Consider the following 18,749-nt stretch of genomic DNA (forward strand, 5'->3'; position numbering starts at 1 on the left):
TAATTTATCAGAAATTTCACAATTTATTTCCACAATATTTTTATTTAATTTATCAGAAAAATCACAATTTAAATCTCATTTGCCATCACTTAAGTACTTGGTATGAGAATCGCAGAGGAGGGCGGCCACAAATTTTTAATAAATTTAATTTAATTTATCAGAAATTTCGCAATTTATTTCCACAATATTTTTATTTAATTTATCAGAAAAATCATAATTTAATTCTCTTTTGCGATCAATTAAGTCAACTACTTAATACCAAGGTATGAGAATCGCAGACGAAAAAATCGGGATTTATTGGTACTTAAATCAAATCAGATATAAGAACGGAATAACTGTCATTATACTTTGTGCTCTCCATCGCTAATCGTTATCACAACAATTTGTGGCCAACAACAAATAAGGCAGGGGACAACGTATAGTACTAACATGTTAAAAAAAAACAATAACGAAGCTATTACACAAAAATACCTCAATCGGCAGGAGTAATAAATTAAAATTGTATAAACCGATCGGATAGATTGAATGGATTCAAGAGGATAGCACTATTTATTAGAAATAAAAAAATACAATCGGAAACAGCTGAAAAATTCTGTTGCCTGACTAAATAATATAATTAAAACAATCCTGCCACCACATTTGAAATAATATTTCAAAGTTCGGTTAGGCTACAATGGCTGGGTTTATAGGTGTCTTTAATGAATTTAGTTATTTTGAGTATCTCAATTTTTAGTAACTCCAAGAGATAGTTTCGAAAGGGTGTGCAGTGTGCTTTCCTTTTCTTCCTCACCTTTGTAGCTTCTGTAGAAATCATTGATTGGGAAAAATACATAGCAAACGAGCATTTCCACTAAAAGTAAAACAACTTATTTCAAAAACCTAATTATTTCGAATAGTAGTAGACGCGTTGACAGCCATAGAAACCCATGTTTCGACATCAGAGGAAGATGCAAGCGGGGCTGTGTCACAAATCTTAACATATGTACATATGTCATTTCTTCCGTTCACGCATTTCCTCTGGGTTTTTATGTTTTATGACATTGTCTGCCATACCCGTTAAACAGTTCAGGGTTGCCAAAGCTGCAGCATAGATTCCTCTCCTACAACTATTTATGCTGCATAGTATGTGTTCCCAATACCCCCAAAAAGTATGAATAAATCACGTGTTGTTTTAAAATTGTTTGGATTTTCTTTATTCTTATGAATATTTTTGCCATTTTTTTGTTTCGTACGATCGTTGCACCCAACACACAGGCCGCACCCAACAGTCCACAAATTGTGCGTTGGGCTTGATTGCATGTTGTTTTTTTTTTAATTTTTTCATTTGTTTTATATTTTTCCGTTTCAATTCGGGTTTTGTTTGTTGCGTTTTGTTTTCAATACAATTAAATTTTTATTATTATTATAATTATTATGTACTTAATGTTTATGACGACTGTGAATGGATGGGCTTAATAAACTATGAATTATTTAAAGTTGATTTCACTTTTTACGTTAATGCGGTAATAAAAACTCACAATGTTGCTTTAAAAATCTTTGTTTTTCTTTTCGTTTACATTTAGACACACACATATACATATATATATTCGTATATATGCAGTAGCTGAACAATTTTCAAGTTTCAATGTGAATTTGAATTTTCAATTTCGTCACGTTTTGTTCGGGGATCGAGGGTGGAACTGGCATAAAAGTTTGTTTTTTACAAAATATAATTCACATATACATACATACTTGTATATGATCAATAATAAGTTAATGCAGACTCCTAGCGAGTGATAAGTTCAGTTTCTCTCTTGCTCTTCCATTCTACAATATATATCATTATTATCGTTTGCCCTCATCATCATCATCATCGTAAAGCAATTGTTCTTTGTGTTACCTTCGCTAACTTAATTTATGCTATTACATATAAATTTTACACAAGTTTCCTTTTAATTATTTGTCTTTGAATAACAATTATAGATAAGAGGGTTATAGTAGGGGGTTGGGGAGGGGGGGTTGGCCTAAACTTGCACTAAAATCGAATCGAATCGAAATCAATCAAAAACAGCAGCTGCTTACATCTTTCGTTAACTCCTTACAAACTACACCTAAGTAGTACGTACATTTTTAGTAGTTAGTGTACTTCGTTACTGTTTCCGTTTCTGTTCGTGTTTTATGTTCTTGTTGTTCCTGTTGTTGTTGGTGTGGTGGTGGTGGTGGTTGTTGTTGTTGTTTTGTTGTTATTTATTACGGTTGTTTGTTAAATTAGTAGTAGTATTTAGTAGTAATTGGTATGAATGAATACGTTGCGTACGTTTCGGTTGTGGCGTGAAACTCATGCGGCTGCCCTAACATTTACAATATTTGGATTAAGTTTTGTAGAATATGATGGTTGTTTGTTTGTTTGTTTTAATTTATTTATATTTTGTTTACAAGCTAATCAGACATCGATATTTAAAACGTGGCACAAATCACAAATCAGATTTGTGGCAAGATCGAGATACGATTGATACGATTTGTTTTCGTTTTTTGTATTTGTAGTATGTATATATATTTATTTATATATATATGTAGTAAATAATTTATAAATTTTGTAAACTAAATTAGCTAAAATTGTTGTTGCATTATTTTTGAACTGCTTTTGGTTTGCTTCGTTTGCTTCACGCATACTCCGATCTGTCGAAACTTGTACAGTTAGGAGAAACTCCTACACCTTCTTCCATTGAGCATAATTTTGAGACAGACGGACGGACGGACAGACAGACTGGCGTACAGTACGCTTCTTCAAATGTTTAAAAAATAATAAAATATGCTTAGATGCTTAGATTTTTGTTTTTGCATTTTATTTTACGGCGCTCTCTTTCTTGCTTTTTTTGTGTGGGTTTTTCTTTTACAATTTTTTTTTTTAGTTTTTATTTCTTTTTTTATTTTTCCACTAGGAGCAAAGTTTTAATTTTCTTGTAAGTGTGTGAGTGTGTGATATATTTAAAAAGGTGTGTGTTTGTTTGCTTTTTATTTACTGTTTAGAATGTGTGTGGAAACATGCGCATGCTATGTATGTACAAATGCTTAATTAGAAATAAATTAATACACATTATGTTAAATATTGTATTGTTTATCGATTTGAATTGTGGTTTCAATTCAACAAAATTGGCAACGTTGTTACAATTGTTCTGCATAGTATGATGATAAATGTAATAGAATAAACCTATTTATTTATTTATTTATTTATAGAGCTGCTACGAACTTCAATTCAATGTTGAATGCAATCATATTTTGGCATTCGCATTCGATCGATGCATTCGGTTTTATGCATATAGTGACGATATTCAATTCATTCAACTTTTTTCAACTTAATTGCGAATTTTACAACCAATTTGTTTGTTTTTGCGGTTTTGTAGAACAGTGTTTTATCAATTTAAAAAATTGTCTAGGCGTTGTTTTTTTTTGGGTTTTTCTTTTTATTTTATGCTCATTTGTTGACTTATGTAGTTTTTTATTGTAGCTATTATGTATATAATTTATTACATTTAGGCTTTTCTTTCAGTGTACTTCTCTAAGAAGCATTTCATGCTATTCGTCGTCTTGTTTCAATTCTTCTTCATCTTCATCTTAATTGCTTTGCTATTGACTTTTTGCTACGATTGTTGTGCGCCAACGCGTTTCTTTTTTAGATAGTTGGTCTTGTTTTTAGATCATTGTCCGTTAGAGTACACATTGTTTATGTTCGGGTGTGTGGGTGTGTGTGTTTGAGTGTGTTAGTGTTTGTGTGTTTAAATACAAAACAAATTGGACTAAAAATGAAAACAAGGAATTAAACAATTTATGCTATGTTTTAGTTCTTTAAAACTTAAATCTAAACATGTTGTACAGTGCAGGGCGCAGTTCGATTTGTGGGCGCAATTTAAAATATTACAATTATAATAAATATATTTATATAAGTATATGTATAGTAGATAGGCATTTGTTGATCAACTAAAAGCGAGAACTAATTTAATTACAATCTTTACTGTACAATCAATGTGTTGCTGTTTGTTTTCTAGTTAGCAAGTGTGGCTCATAAGGTGGTTGCATTGAACTCCAATATAAGACTGTTGGCAGCAGCTGTTGCTGCTGCTATTGCCCCAGTTGCATGATCTGTCGTTGTTGCTGTTGTTGTTAGTGCAGTTGCTGCTGCAGGCACTGTGGCTAGCCCAAGTCAAGAGGTCATTATGGACTTGACCGCATCATCCAGACCGGCGGTCACACAACTGAAATCATTGATTTGTGCATGATGTTGTTGCTGCTGTTGTTGTGGCTGCTGCGTCTGCGACAGACTGTGATGATGATGGTGGTGATGTGGATGCAACACGGCAGTCGATTGATGCGGATGCTGTTGACCCATGCTGTGGTGAGCAGCATGAAGATGATTATTGCTGTGGTTCTGCAGCAATTGTTGCTGCTGCTGCTGCTGTTGCTGTTGCTGTTGGTGATGATCCAGCAGTATGTTGGCGCTGTTATCTGCCACAGCGCCAGTGCTAGTCGCAGCATTGCCACCACTGATCAGACAATCGCCAATATCCTCGCCCAGCTGCCGACGCCTATTACTCTCCTGCTGGCAGCTGGGCAAGCTTGCTGCCTGACGCTGATCGTCCAATATACTATCCCCTAGGAATGAGCCGAGCGAGAACTGCAAAGAGTCGCCGCTGTTCTGCAAATTCAGGATGCTGTCTATGGCATTGGCCACATGTCGGCTTATGTCATCGTCATATTCGCCAGCCACCACCGGTGTGGCGGACATGTGATTGACATGCATATGCTGTTGTTGCTGCTGTTGCTGTTGCATGTTGTGTGGCTGATAGTGTTGCTGCTGCTGCTGTGGATCCATTATGTTCGCATATGCCTGATGATTGGCAAAGGTGTGTTGTTGCTGTTGCTGCTGTTGTTGTTGCTGCTGTTGTTGATTTTGCTGTCCCATGAGCATTTGGGAGAAGCCGCCGGGGCCATTGGTTGTTACACCCTCAACGCCCATACCATCGTGCAGTGTCAAGAGTTCGGCATCCAGCATGCTGTGCTGCTGGGCCATTATGCATTCCTGTGGCCCGCCCACAACAGCATGTGGTTGAGACATCGGGGACGATGAGGTGGACGAGGAGGCGGTGCACAAACGCTTGCTGCTATTCTCCTCATCTAGATCGCTGCTCGAGCCCATTAGTTGACCATTCCAGTGGCGTTTGCGTGACTCTCCGTTAACGAGCATATTCTGTGTCTGTCCATCACTGGAATTTCGATTGTTCAGATAGTGCTCGCTATAGTGCGCCTCCATGTTTTGCATCCAGTCTGGGTTGTTGCTGCAGTTCAATTCAATGTGATGTTGCTGCTGCTGTTGTTGTTGCTGCTGCTGCTGATGGTGGGCATATTGCTGGTGATCGGTACCGTAGCCAGGCATGTTACTGGAGTCACGCATAAAGGCAGTGCTGTGCGCATCTGGTGTCCACATGTTGAGCTTGCTTTTGGCATTGTGTGTGGGGGATTTGGAGTCGCCAAATATTTCATCCAGATTGGATTCAATGTCGTGCTCATCGCTGCCATTCTTCACATCCAAATGCACCGGCGATTCACCGAACATGGCCTCCAGGCGCGTCTCCACAGACTTCTGCACATCCGAGTCACTGTTGAAGAACTCACTGATGGCTGGATGATGATTCTGTTGTTCTGCCTGCATGGACACGGGCTGTTGTCTCTGCTGACTGCATGAGGAGTTGCCAATGCTGGTGTTATTATTGTTGTGGTTCCCGGCAGCTCCGCCGCCGCTGCAGCTGCTGATGCTGCTATTACTGCTGCTGCTGCTGCTCTGATTGCTCTTATCGATACAGCCATTGGGGAACAGATCCGCATTATCAAACAGATTCAACGATTTCATTGGCTGTTGTTGCTGTGGCTCCGTTTGTTGCAGCTGATGCAGTGGCAGCTCCTGTTGGTGTTGTTGCTGTTGCATTTGTTCATGTTGTTGTTGCAAGTGCAGTTTGTTGTCGTTGTTCGGCTGCTGAATCGGTGCCGTATCGTTGGACATCAAGTTTAGTTCCTTTTGTAGACAATACCAACCGTCTTCTTGATCCTCGTTGGCTTTCGTTTGCTGCTGCTGCTGCTGCTGTTGGTGGGAGAGTACATTATCCGCATAGCAATTGTTCGCGTTCTCGGCATTGCTGTCCATTGTCGGACCGTTTGTTGTTGCTGCTGCCGCTGCTGCTGCTGCTGTCTCCACCTTGTGCTCTACTTTCTTCAGGATGAAGCTCGTCGTTAGCTCCGATTCAATGTCAAAATTATCAAAGTCTTTCTTGATGAAACCTGCTGCTTCTTTTGATGCATTGTTCTCCTTCTTCAGTGCGCCATTAAATTGGGTTTGGCTGGAACTGGAGTTGTTTCCTTTGCTGGCATTTTGATTGGCATTTAACCATTCAGATTTGTCATCACGAGCTTCTAGCTTGACGCTCTGCTTGTTCGGTAAGGACTGTGATTGTTGTTGTTGCTGCTGTTTGCTAAAAGCCTTGTTCACATCGGCGCTGTTCTTGAGCAGATCGAACTTATCGACAACCGCTGCCGGCGTTGCTGGAGCGGCTTTATCAAGCGGCTCCACTTTAATTTCCTCCTTGACTTTTGTTATTTCCTGACTCTCTAGCAGTTCCTGTTTTGCGCACTGTTTTGTCTGCTGCTGCTCATCATTGTTCTGCTCTTCCTTAGGCTGCATTATTTGATCCTTCTGTTGCTGCTGCTGTTCCTGTAGCTCCTTCTCGGCAGTGCGTATATCATTTATTTCGCCCTTCAGATCGTCGATTATCAGGTGTTGCACTTGCAACAGTTCCGAGGTGCGATGCTGGAGCTGTAAAAAGTTGTTTATACAAATTTAATAAGCGTTCTAGATTGGATTAAATTGTGGTCAGATAAGCAAATAATTTATACACAAACCGCATTTCGAATTTACTTTTCATTGCGCTAACTATTTGCTTGTCTGGACCATCGCATTTCATCGATGCCTACCGTAGATTCTTGCAGCAAAATTTCCTGAAATCTGCCACTCAGTTGCTTGAACTTGTGCTGGATTTGTAGCGCCGTAGCCTCGAACTCCTCATCTTCATCAGAATGAAACTCAGTATCGTTCTCGTGCATACAATGGTATCTAAAATAGATATATACATATATCTATATCTACTACACTGTCGTTGTCTCTATTACCTTATAAGACGTTTTACGGCCTCCTCTTTGGTTCTAAATGGTTTCACATAGTCCGGATTGAGACAACTCTCTTGATCCACTTCCAGTTGGCGCACAAATCTGTGAAAATAAATGGTGTTAATGGCAATTGTTCAGAATATCAAATGTTAGTCCCAAGCTAATCTGAAATCGGCATTTTTCAACCAACTACTCACAAGGAGAGGCGTGCAATTTTCGGTTTTGGTGTGGGCAGCAGTTCATCCAGCTTGGGCAACGCGATGGGAAGACCAGGCGTTAAGGCGGTGCTCAAGTAGCCGGGCAAAGGTGTCAGCGCTGGTGTAATTAAATTTCCGACTGGGGTTGCTGCTATCGCTGGTGTGGGTGTTGCAAGGAGAGGTGGTTGTTGCTGCTGCTGCTGCTGCTGTTGTTGTTGTTGATGTTGTGCCTGTTGTTGTGGTAGTGCTGGCGGTTGTTGTAGTTGTGGTTGGTGTTGCTGTTGAGAATGTGATTGCTGTGGCTGCGACAGCGACAGCGGCTGGGATTGTTGGTGCTGTGGCTGTGCCTGCTGTTGTGGTTGTTGTGGTGTTGGCTGCTGCGGCTGCAGCGGCGGCATGGGCAACACGTTGTTGATGTGCATGGAGTTATTGCTGTTGTTCGCATTGCTGTTGCTGTTGTTACTGCTGCTGCTGCTGCTATTGCTGTTGTTGCTGCTGTTTATCAATAGATTTGTGGAACTGGCAAATATTAGTGGGGGTGGTCCATTTTTGTTGTTGTTGTTTACAACATGCGGCTTGTTTATCAACTGCTGATGCTGCTGCTGCTGTTGTTGTTGTTGTTGCGGCTGCTGTGGCATATTGGTAACATTGACTGCAGTCAGCATGTTTGCTTTATGTGGCTGCTGCATGGCTGCTTGCTGTGGCTGTTGTTGCTGCTGCTGTTGCTGCTGCTGCTGCTGATGTTGTTGAGCAATGCTGACCATTGCTGCATTCTGCTTATTGGTGGCGCGGCAAGGCGATTCTTTGGCTTTTGATTGTGCCTGCTGTTGCGTTTGTTTCTGCTGCGCCTTCTGCTTGTTCGTTTGTTGCTGATGCTGCATGGGATAGATGTGTATGCGCTGTGCTACATTTTGTTGCTGTTGCTGCTGCTGTTGGGCATTGCCACTGGTTCCGCTTGCGCCTGCTGCTGTGGACGAATGATTATTTGGCTGCACCACATTGGCGGGTATCGCATTGGCCGCTTTGAGCGGCTCTGCTGCATTTGTTGTTTGTTGCTGCTGTTGCTGGGATTGTTGTTGCTGAAACTGTGGCGGCAACAAACTGAAACTTCCATTCAGATTCGTTGCATGCATTAGGTTCTCCGGTGTGGGAACCTCCTTGCCCATGGCCAGAATGCGTTGCTGTTCCTCGAATAGGCCACGCAATACCAAATTTATATCTGCATCGCTCATGGGCTTATTGTAAGCAGCAATGGCGGCTGCATCAAAGTTTGGCGGCAGGGTAGGCAGAAAGGATTTATTCTGCAGCTTAACAGTGAGGAATTGGATTTGCATCTGCACCGATTTGAACGCCTGTTGCTGCTGTGGCGTCAATTGAATGGTGCGCGAAATTGGCTCCTTCTGTGGTGGCGCTGGTTGCTGTCGTTGTTGTTGCTGCTGCTGTTGATGCTGTTGCTGCTGCTGGTGCGGTTGCTGCTGCTGTTGTAATGTCGTTGTTGCCGGCAGTAGCTGCAGTTGTGTCATGGATGCATTCGTGGTCAGAACAGCGTTTCCATTGGTGTTGTTGTTGCTGCTGCTGCTGGCCATTGATGTTGCCGCCACCGTTGCCGTAACACTGAAGTTGTTGCGTTGCTGCAACGCCGCTGTTGCCGCCTGTTGCTGCTGCAATGTGGGCGGTTGCTGTTGTTGCATGGGCGCTGTCACGCCCACTAGCTTTGTACCGCTCGTTGTCTGGAAGGGCTGTATGCTGTTGCTCATCGTGCTGGTGGTTGTTGTTGTGGTTTGGCTGTTGCTGCCCATTGAACAGACGACGACAATTTGCTTGCCACTCGCCACATTTGGTTGCACAATCTGCACAGGATTGTTGTTGGGCTTTTGGGACAACGGATCCAGCTTAGGCATCGGCTTGACCACACTGGCATTCTTGAGGCTGGCCAGTTCGGCTGCTGTGGGCGTGGCCTTGGGCTTACGCACTGGTTTCTTTTTAGCCACAGCTCCTGTGGAGGCAGTCGTGGAGTTTGCGCCACTCACACCCGCCACCTTAGCTGGCTCCAGCTTGGCTTTGCTCTGATCGATAATGGGCGCAACATTAGCCACCTGTTTTGTTATCGTTGTCGTGGTTGTTGTGGTGGTGCTGGTGGTCGTTGTCGCCGTTGTCGTTGTGGTTATGGCCAGTCCATTACTTATGGGCTGTATGGGGTGCACAATTTGCTGTTGTGGCGGCTGCAGACGCACCTGCGTGGTGTTCGAAATAATTGCATTGGACAGCGGCGCCGGCGCCGTCTGCTGTGTCTGCAGTTGCGGTGGTGCAATGGGCGTAGGTGGCAGCAGATTCACTTCGTTGAAATGTAGTTGACCTAGTTGCATGCATTGGGCCAGCTGGTGTGCCTTGATGCCCGCCGGACCAATTAACAGACGCTCGTTGGGCGTTATCGAGGCGGTCGTTTGTCCAGGACTGATGGCCGTTATCTGATTCGTGGCACTATTCAGACAAAAGTATTGCAGCGTATTGTGATCAATGGGTGGCAGATTGCAATAGAATTGTGGCTGTTGCACCGGCATCGTAGGCAGTGTCCCACTATTGAGCAGTGGCAATGTGGTGGTTAGTGTTTGCTGTGGCTGCGATGCCAGTTGCTGCTGCTGGCTGATCATTTGTGGCAGCTGTGGGAATGTCAGGGTTTCGTTGGTCTTTGTTGGCATTGTCGGTGGTTTAATGGAGGTGGTGGTGCCAGCAACGTTGGTACTCGACGCATTGGTCGTTGTAGACAGCATGTTGTTAGCAGTGGTTGTCACATTGTTTAAAACAGTAGTTCCAGCTGAAATTGTTGCCGCCTTTCGGTTTTGACCAACTGCAAGAGAGTGGAGGGGAAAAGTATCTGTTATTTGTTGTCACATATTCGGGTAAATATCTAAGGAAGCAGGATTCGAGAAAAAGGTTTAGATTTAGATTATAGCTTCTGTAGTAAGGGGCTGGCAGTGTGCCAGGGTTAGTATCCACTATACAGCGATGGCTTTGAACCATTTCGGTGTTCTTGACGTTCTACAACTTTCGACTATATTGGAGTTCACAAGAGTTTTATGGCCGTCAGTAAGGACCCATTTAAGTGCCTGGTGGTTCCAACCAACATTACAATCCAATTATCTTTATCCAAGCAGATGAAATTGTGAATACAAGTAATTCGGACGTAATTCCTTCGGCACTAAATTGCTATTAAAATTTTGGCCCTATTGGCTTGTTCGTGACTTTTGGTTGAGTATTGAGATTGTGAGTTGAAAAAACTGTAGGCGTTTCTCTATTTTATTTTTTGTGTATGCCAGCCAGCCTCATTTTCCTAGCCTTGCTATAAGCTAATACACCTCTCGGTGGTATGATTAAGACGGATTCATTAAAAATTTCATTATCCTCCCCGTTTAAAATTAAAATTCCTATTCTTGTTAAACTTCGTCTTACCTTTGTCGCCCTTAGCTACAGCTCCTGTGCTCGTTGCCTTCGCGACGTTCAACAGTTGCGTCTGTTGTTGCTGTGTCGTCATCTGCGTGGGCGGCGCTGGTGGTTGTTTGTTGGGCTCCACCCGCGTTGGCTCGTTGATGATGGTGACATTTTGTAGCGTTCCCTTGAGCAGTGCCTGTAGAATGAGCTGTGACTGATGATCCTGCGGATGATTGGGATCGTGACGCAATATCAGACGTTCACAGTGCTCGGACACAGTGAGAGTGAGACTTCCAGTGAGCTGTGGCACCAAGGCCGCAGCCGAAGCCGGTGATCCCACCGAAATGGATACATTGCCGGGCATGCCTGTTAACTGTGGCGGCAGAATAGTTGCACCGCCAGCGGTAATGCCAGCACTGCCCAGCGTAGTCTGAGGTTGCAATGCAGTCGGCGTTGCCGTGGCCGTAAGCGTCGCTGTGGGCGCGGCCGGTGGCGTCGCCTGTGGAATGGCAACTAATTGCATCTGCCTACCATCGCTGGACAACTTAATGGTTGTCGATTCTGACTGTTGAGTGGTGGGCTGGAACACCAGTTGTGTCTGCTGAGGAGCCGTGGTCGTCGCCGGCTGCAATTGCAATGACGCAGTGCCTCCAGTGGGATTGCCACCCATGACACTAGCACCCGGCGGCATAATGGGCATTATTTGTATTTTATTCTCGACTGCATTGCTCACGGCTGTGGGCAAGGTGGGATGATGATTTTGCACCTGCGAGATTTGAATGTTGCCGATTTGGCTGGGCACGGCAGTCACCGGTGTGGCGGTCATGCTCTGGGGCAGCATAAGAGTGGTGCTGGTGGTAACAGAATTGGTCGCTCCACCGGTAAGAGATGGTGTTGTTAGTGTAAATGTATTGCTTGTGGTGGTTGTGCTGCTGCTGCTGATGGAAACCGTTTCCTGTTTCTTTGTGTTACGTCGCACGGCGGGTTTTCGACGTGGCTTCACCGCTGCAGTGACCGCCACCGCCGGTGCTGTAGCCGTGGCCACTGTAGGCGGCGCCGTCGAGCTAGCCAATGTAATGCTGGCCGAAATGGGAACAGCAACATTAGATGCTGAGCTCACCACAGTGGCCGTTGGCTGCAGCGTCACATTGCCAATTGTCTGCTGGACGTGTCCACCGCCTAGGCCGGCAGGCAGACTGAAACTTATGGTGGGTCCTGTGACAGTATTATTATTGCCGATGTTGCTATTACTTGTGTTCTTGGCCACGGCAGCTGCGGCTGCTGCTGCTGCAGCTGCTGCCTGTTGGGCCAAATGCTGCTGTGCCTGCTTCTGAATCTCTTCGGCCGTGGGCAGACGGGGCGTTGATATTGTGTACGGTGGTATTGCTGTGGCGCCTGATGCAGTGGCGCTCGCATCGTTGGGATCAATCTTGATTAGAATATTTGGTATTTCGGTGGCTGATTCGTTGCCTGTTAGTGAGGGGGCCGATGCCGCTGGTATGGTCAGTGTGAAGGGCAAGCCATCACTGCCGTTTTGGTTCGGTATAGAGATCATGATGTCGTTGGTGCTACCCCCGACTGTTGTTGCTGCTGCTTGAGCAGGCGTCGTGCTCGCTGCGCTTGTTGTCGCCGTCTCCTCAGCATGATTCGCACTACTGCTTGAGTGAGAAGGAGCCGTTAGCATATCCATGCCATAGTCCTCATCGTCATCGTCGTCTTCTGTAATGCCGCAGAATTTCATCACATCACCGAGATCAAGTTTGCCATTGCTGGCCCGTTGGATTGTTGTGGGCGGGGGTGAGGGCGATTTGGCGCGTGTTTGTGTCTGCGGTTGTTGTAGCGCTTGCGGTTGCGACAATACCACCGAGGTTGTTGTGTGGGTGGTTATGGTAGATGCTGACGGAAGAGACTGAGGTTGCGACGTTGACGTGGCAGTCATGGCCATCTTTTGCTGCACCACATTGATCGTTGGCGTTGTCGTCGTGTTGTTGACGGGAACAGTTATGGTGTTAGCGTTTGCAGTGCTAGCCGGAACCTTTTTCTTTCTAGGTCGCGCCTTTTTCTTAGGCTCCGCCACGGCCGCTGTTGTCGTGGTGATTGCCACCTGATGGTGCTGCTGCTGTTGTTGTTGCTGCGCTTGCTGCACCTGTGACTGGGTTTGCTGCAGCTGTTGCTGCAACTGCTGTATCTGAGCCTGCTGCTGTTGCTGCTGCTGATGCTGCAGTTGTATGGTGGCCATGGCTTGCTGCTGCTGATGCTGCTGTAGCACTGGTGTGGACTGACGCAGTGGTTCCGGCGTTACGGCGAGCGGCACATGAGCTGGGGATGATTGGGCGAAGAGTTCAGCAGTGCCTGCTGTATGTCCAGCATTTCCGGGCCCAGCCGAGGGCGGCTGGGGTGTTTGAAACGCTGCCGCTATTTGCTGTAGATGCGCACCACTCAGCTGATTCAGATTGATGGCACCGCCCAGACTTTGTTGTAGCTGTGCCGGCAAGTTCGAGATGGCAGTCAAACCATTGGGCATTTGGATTTGTGTGATGCCGTTGGCAGCGGCAAGCTGAAGATTTTGCAACTGCTGCGCTACGCTCTGGCCAAGCAGTTGGGTGTTGATGGTGGCCGTTGTGGTGAACGGCTGAGATCGTGGCGCCTGCGCCTGGGCGAGTGCCGCATGCAGTCCGCTGAGCTGTGTGATGGCGGGCCCTGTTTGATTGGACTTGGACAGCAGCTGTCCCGCAGCCGTCTGCTGTATGAGATTGGCCTGCGAGGAGACTATGAAGGTTGGCGTCGCAGCAGCCAGTTGCATGGTGGTACCATTGGTGTTCACAATGCGTAGGAGTTGCTGCTGTGGCTGTTGCTGCAGTTGAGCCTGACCGCGTGGATTCTGAATAACCAGAGATGGTGTTCCTGTTAGCTGAGGCGTTGGCGGCCGGAGGATTAACTGAACGCCCTGCGGATTCTGCTGCACCAGAACGGGCATTTGATTGAGCAGCAACTGCTGTGGCTGTGCTGCCAAACTGGCGGTGGCACCCGTCGGTAATAGGATCTGTTGCTGCGTCTGTCCGCCAGGATTGTTGGTGGTGGCGCTCAGTTGCACCTGCTGGGGTTGCGGTGATTGCGATATTTGTGGAATATGTGACAAATTGTTGCCGACGTTGTTGCTATTGTTGTTGTTGTGATTGCTATTGGCATTGCTGCCATTTTTGGACTTGGATTGTGGGGCGAGTTCGTGTTGATGTTGCTGCTGCTGCGGCTTGGGCAGTATTTGTTGTGGCGCCTTCGTCGACTTGGTGGCTGCAGCTTGCGGCAAAGCTATGCTGGCATTGCTAACAAATCGTTGTTGCTGTTGTTGCTGCTGCAGTTGCTGGTGTTGTTGCTGCTGATGATGGTGGTGCTGCTGCTGCAACGTTGGCTGGGCAGTTGCAATGATCTGCCCCTGCGGCCCCTGTATAAACTGAAACACCTGCTGCTGCTGTTGTTGCTGCTGTTGTGGATGGCCGCCAATGGTTTGCGTCTGGGGCGGCATGCTGCCCGTTGTTATCGTAAACTGTTGCTGCAACATTTGCACCGATTGGGGCTGCGGCGTGGGCGGTTTAATGGCGGCGGCTGCTATCGCGTTGCTCGGACTGGGTATAGGACTGTCGGCAATTAAGGGGCTGCTGCTTTGATACTGCTGGAACTGTTGCTGCTGACTGAGAAGTGTGGATCCGGGCGCATGCGCACTATTCGCTCCTTTTTTCGCTTGACCTTTTGGGCTACTAGCCACATTTGCTGTCGCAAACGAAGTGGGCGTCGTGTTGATAGCCGTTGCGTTGGATTGCCCATAGCCGCCGGCTGCTGTGGAGCTGGGAACCGCGGCGTTAGTGCTGAATATTTGATGCGCGAGCTGGTGCGGCTGCTGGTGGAGCTGCTGTTGCTGTCCCACACGCTTATTGCCCTTCTGCAATGAAAGAGGAAAGAGGGAAAGGGGTCAGATATCTGTTAACCTTTGAGGGGGGCACAGCGGAGGCAAGCCGCACACTTAAGTGTACATGAGAATCGAAAAACCATATGCAAATTGCAACGACCTGCCACATAACGAAAATAAATCCATATGCTAACAATTGTGTAAACATGTCGGGCAACGAAGTTCTACTATAAAAGCTGCGGTGCTCAGTTGGCAGCCAATTCGGGCAATTAAATTTCGATTTACTGGAACTTCAAAATGCCTCTGCTGCGAAATGTAGTTATCATTCGTAAGTACCTCCGTAACATCTTCAAGAAACTAGATCAGAAGCTCAAATGAACATATATTTTAGTTGCTTGTCTAACTATTGGTGGTGTCTTTGGCATACCTTGCACTAGAACAAGAGATTCATGTGATCAACAACCAACAATTGAAGAATGTCTCGCTAAAGAAGACTCTTGCGATACCAATATTGAAGAAAAAGAAGAAGAATGTCCCGACGGGACAAATGAAGAGACAGCAGAAGGCTTTTGTGACACTAATACCGAAGCAACTGAGGTGGTGTGTTCCAATGATCCAGATGCCGAGGAAACAACTGATACCCCCTGTCCCTGCAGCTGTACTGGAAGAGTACATTGCATATCAGCTATTCCAAGTAGCCCCTGTCAAGCTGAAGTTCCTTGTTCATGTGGCGGCTCGGGCAAATCAGATTGCTGCGGCTGCACTGGCAGACAAGCTCCTCCTAAACAAGGCCATCCAGCTAGAGGACAACATAAGCATCCAAAGGTTAGAGAGGGATCTCCCAAGTGCCAATTCCAATAATCCAAAGGGTAGGAAAGTGCTCCTTGAAATGGTCATTCAGCATTCAGGGATAACTCAACATTGTTGGTAATGGTTGTTAAAGAAAGATGATACTTGTTAAGAATCTTATTTGTCAATCAAAGGGATGATTCAATAATTCTAGTTTTTTATTATTTGCCCTAGTTAAATAGCCATAGCCTAGATTCCAAATGGATGCAGAGTATCCACTATACCCACATTTGTCTGCAGTTACAGTTAAGTATTGTACAGCTGTGCCGTTTACTCACTTTGTTTAACTGTATATTATTGGAACCCACGAGCGTTGCATTGAGCTCATTGCCAAGGGCATTGTGCTGTCCGGGGGCGGTTGTAGCCGCGGTTATAATGCCGCCAGCTGTCACGCCAATGACCGTGGTGGCAGCGGCCGGCGATTGTGAGGGGCTCGGCTGAAAGACAACGGTTCCAGCATTTGGACTTCCATTTGTAAACTGGTGAATCGATTGTCGCCTGCCAGGCGTCGCCGCCTTGCGCTCCTGCAATACCAAAAAGAAAAACCCGGTTGATTAGACAAATCAGCAGTAAGATAGAGAAATAGATTGATAAACTCACGTGTTCCTGTGGATTGCTGTTGGCGGTTAATGCGTTACCACCAGCTACAAGCACCACATCCTGTGGGAATGGCGATAGAGATGGTGACGGTTGCAGGCGTGGACTAGCTGAGATCGATGGTGATGGACTGGGCGTTAAAAACGGACCCGGAGGAGACAATATTCCTGCAAAGAAAAAGAAGAATACAAATGATGATTAGATTTATACAATTGGGCTAAATTGCAGGGATTTGTGTTTTTAGCTTTCCAACATTTGACCCAGAAACGACGACGACTACTACAGACGGAGCCCGTAAACATTGGCCAACAAACAACAAACAACTGGCATCTGGCAAAATATCAAATATCCAAAGAACATGCAATCAACAACAAACCCAGAAATGTATCGCCAATAATTTTGCTCACAATTTTGTACGTGACCAATGAGCTCACGAGGTTCAGAGTGGGGTCCAAAAGCGAACCTGAAGAAATGCGTTGCAACAAAGTCTCTTTACACATTTATACAAACACACACAGGCACACACACACAGACAGACACATGTGTATAGAGACAGAGAGGCGGACATAAGTGGGTAAAATTGCGCGCCATTTCAAAGTTGTTTATTTTGAGCTTCAATTTGCTGCCGCCTGCGTCGACACCCTCCCCGCAGTCCGCCCCCCTTAGAACCTCACCGAATCGCTCTGCACCATATCCTCTAACTGATGCGCCTCATGTAGCGCACATCACTTGCTTTTGTGCATACAAAACGAGGCAACTTAGCACATTTCCTCAGCAACGGCACCAGCTGAAGACCCAAGCCCCCAACTCGTTTACACGCACGCACTCAGACACACACACACACTCACACACAGAGAGAGAACTAATACAAACAGACATACACACACACACACACATACTAGCACGTGAAGACAAACAGACAGACAGTTGGCCTGGCCAGCAGCAGGTCCAGTCCAGCAAAAACAAACCAGTTTCATTAGTGTTTTGAGAGTTCTTTGCACTTCTTCATTTCGGCTTTGTTCTGCACTCGTTTCGGACCGTACTTGTACTCGTAGCACACGATTGCCTCCGATTCTGGTCAAATTTCTCTCTTCTAGGCTTTCAAAAGTACTTGTATGTACTGGCAAACATTGTATAGATCTGTGCAATAAATGGAAATGTCTATCTGTAGAATACTCTTGATTAGCCTCGAGCTACAAAATATTTAAGTCAAAGGTCAATTTATTATATGTACTATACTATATGTTCTTATCAGTTTAAAGCTTCGATTAGCTTTTGAGTTGATGTAACAACCAAATTTTTCCAAATATATGTGTGTTATAGGGTTATCAGTTACTGCATATGCTAATTGCTTTTATTTCCATGCCACACTTTTGGAATTCAAAAGTATTAGTTTTGAATACTCAGCTGAAATTCTCATTCCTGACTAATGTGCTCTAATGTGCTAAACAAGTGAACAGATGCTTCTACTACGAGTTTATTCTTTGCCTCTATAGATTTTTTGCCTTTTTTTTGTAATACCTTTCCAAATAGTTTTACAATTTGGCCCCTCACCTTGAAGTTTAGTGTTGAAAGGTTAGCAAAGGTCCTTTTCCCTAGCAGACTCGACAGACAAATAAGGATTCTAGATCATTCTTCAAAGAGTGGCAAGAACAGAATTGTACTCTATTAGTGTTAAAAATGATTATAAACGTTCTCTAATAACATCATCAGTACACATATATATTTTTATACCCTATACCCAAAGGGTATATTAGTTTTGTGCGAGTGTACATGGAACACACAGAAGGAGGCGTGGCAGACCCCACAAAGTATATACATTGTGGATCTGCATGACAAGCCGAGTCGATATAGTCATGTCCGTCTGTCTGTCTGTATGAACGCAAGGATCTCAGAAAGTATAAGAGCTAGAATAACCAAACTTGATATCCAGATTCTCCTGAGACCGAGAAAGGACGAGTTTGTTCATTTTTTCAGATGCACCCCACACACTCCCCCCTATTCACGATTTTCAATAACTTGGAACTTTGAACTAAAATTTGGTAGTCACATCCACTTTGTGATTATATGTATATCCGTATACCAAGTTTCATTATGATAGGTTGATTAGAAAGAAAGTTATAGCCATATAACCAGACCCAAGCTGTGTCCGCAGGTGTATTTGTTGCTGCTGTGGCTTAATTATGTAATGCACGGTTCTGTATGTATGGACTTTTTTATATTTAATTTTATTAATTAATTTTTTTAATAAATTTTTTTTTTTTGTCGTTAAATACCCTGTTATTTAAGAGTTCTTGTTAATTGTTGCTTTATATAAGATCTGTCCTAAAAGGATAATTTTTAAATTAGTTAATTTGCCTTGAGTAGTGGAATCTTACAAAATACAAGATTAAATGAGACTTAGAAGATTCAAATCAAGAGTTATTTGAATATGAAACCGATTTGTGGTTTTGAACATCTAATTTTGGTAGTATGTTTTGAAATCTTAATGCTTTCAGAATTTTATTTAATTTTTTAGAGTTAAGCCTGCATAATCCGTACCATTATTAACCGTAATTGTTAAATCTTAAAACATTAATACA

The 18,749-nt window shown here is 44.7% G+C and overlaps 1 protein-coding gene across 2 annotated transcripts in view; it reads right to left on the bottom strand.

The window, feature by feature from the left end:
- Positions 1-3,796: 3,796 nt before the first annotated feature.
- LOC115621784 (mucin-19) overlaps positions 3,797-18,749 on the bottom strand; it is a 75,312-nt gene continuing 60,359 nt past the window's right edge. For both annotated transcript variants that reach the window (XM_030515542.1, XM_030515543.1), the window contains 7 exons: positions 16,171-16,334; positions 15,849-16,094; positions 10,839-14,754; positions 7,389-10,236; positions 7,195-7,293; positions 7,000-7,138; positions 3,797-6,841 (listed from right to left, as the gene is read on the bottom strand). In XM_030515542.1, the coding sequence (XP_030371402.1) occupies positions 4,181-6,841; positions 7,000-7,138; positions 7,195-7,293; positions 7,389-10,236; positions 10,839-14,754; positions 15,849-16,094; positions 16,171-16,334 (10,073 nt within the window). In that variant the 3' untranslated portion in view covers positions 3,797-4,180. The remainder of the gene's footprint in view (positions 6,842-6,999; positions 7,139-7,194; positions 7,294-7,388; positions 10,237-10,838; positions 14,755-15,848; positions 16,095-16,170; positions 16,335-18,749) is intronic.

This window comes from Scaptodrosophila lebanonensis, unplaced genomic scaffold, assembly GCF_003285725.1.
Source record: "Scaptodrosophila lebanonensis strain 11010-0011.00,11010-0021.00 unplaced genomic scaffold, SlebRS2 tig00000024-arrow-pilon, whole genome shotgun sequence".
Classification (NCBI taxonomy): Eukaryota; Metazoa; Arthropoda; class Insecta; order Diptera; family Drosophilidae; genus Scaptodrosophila; species Scaptodrosophila lebanonensis.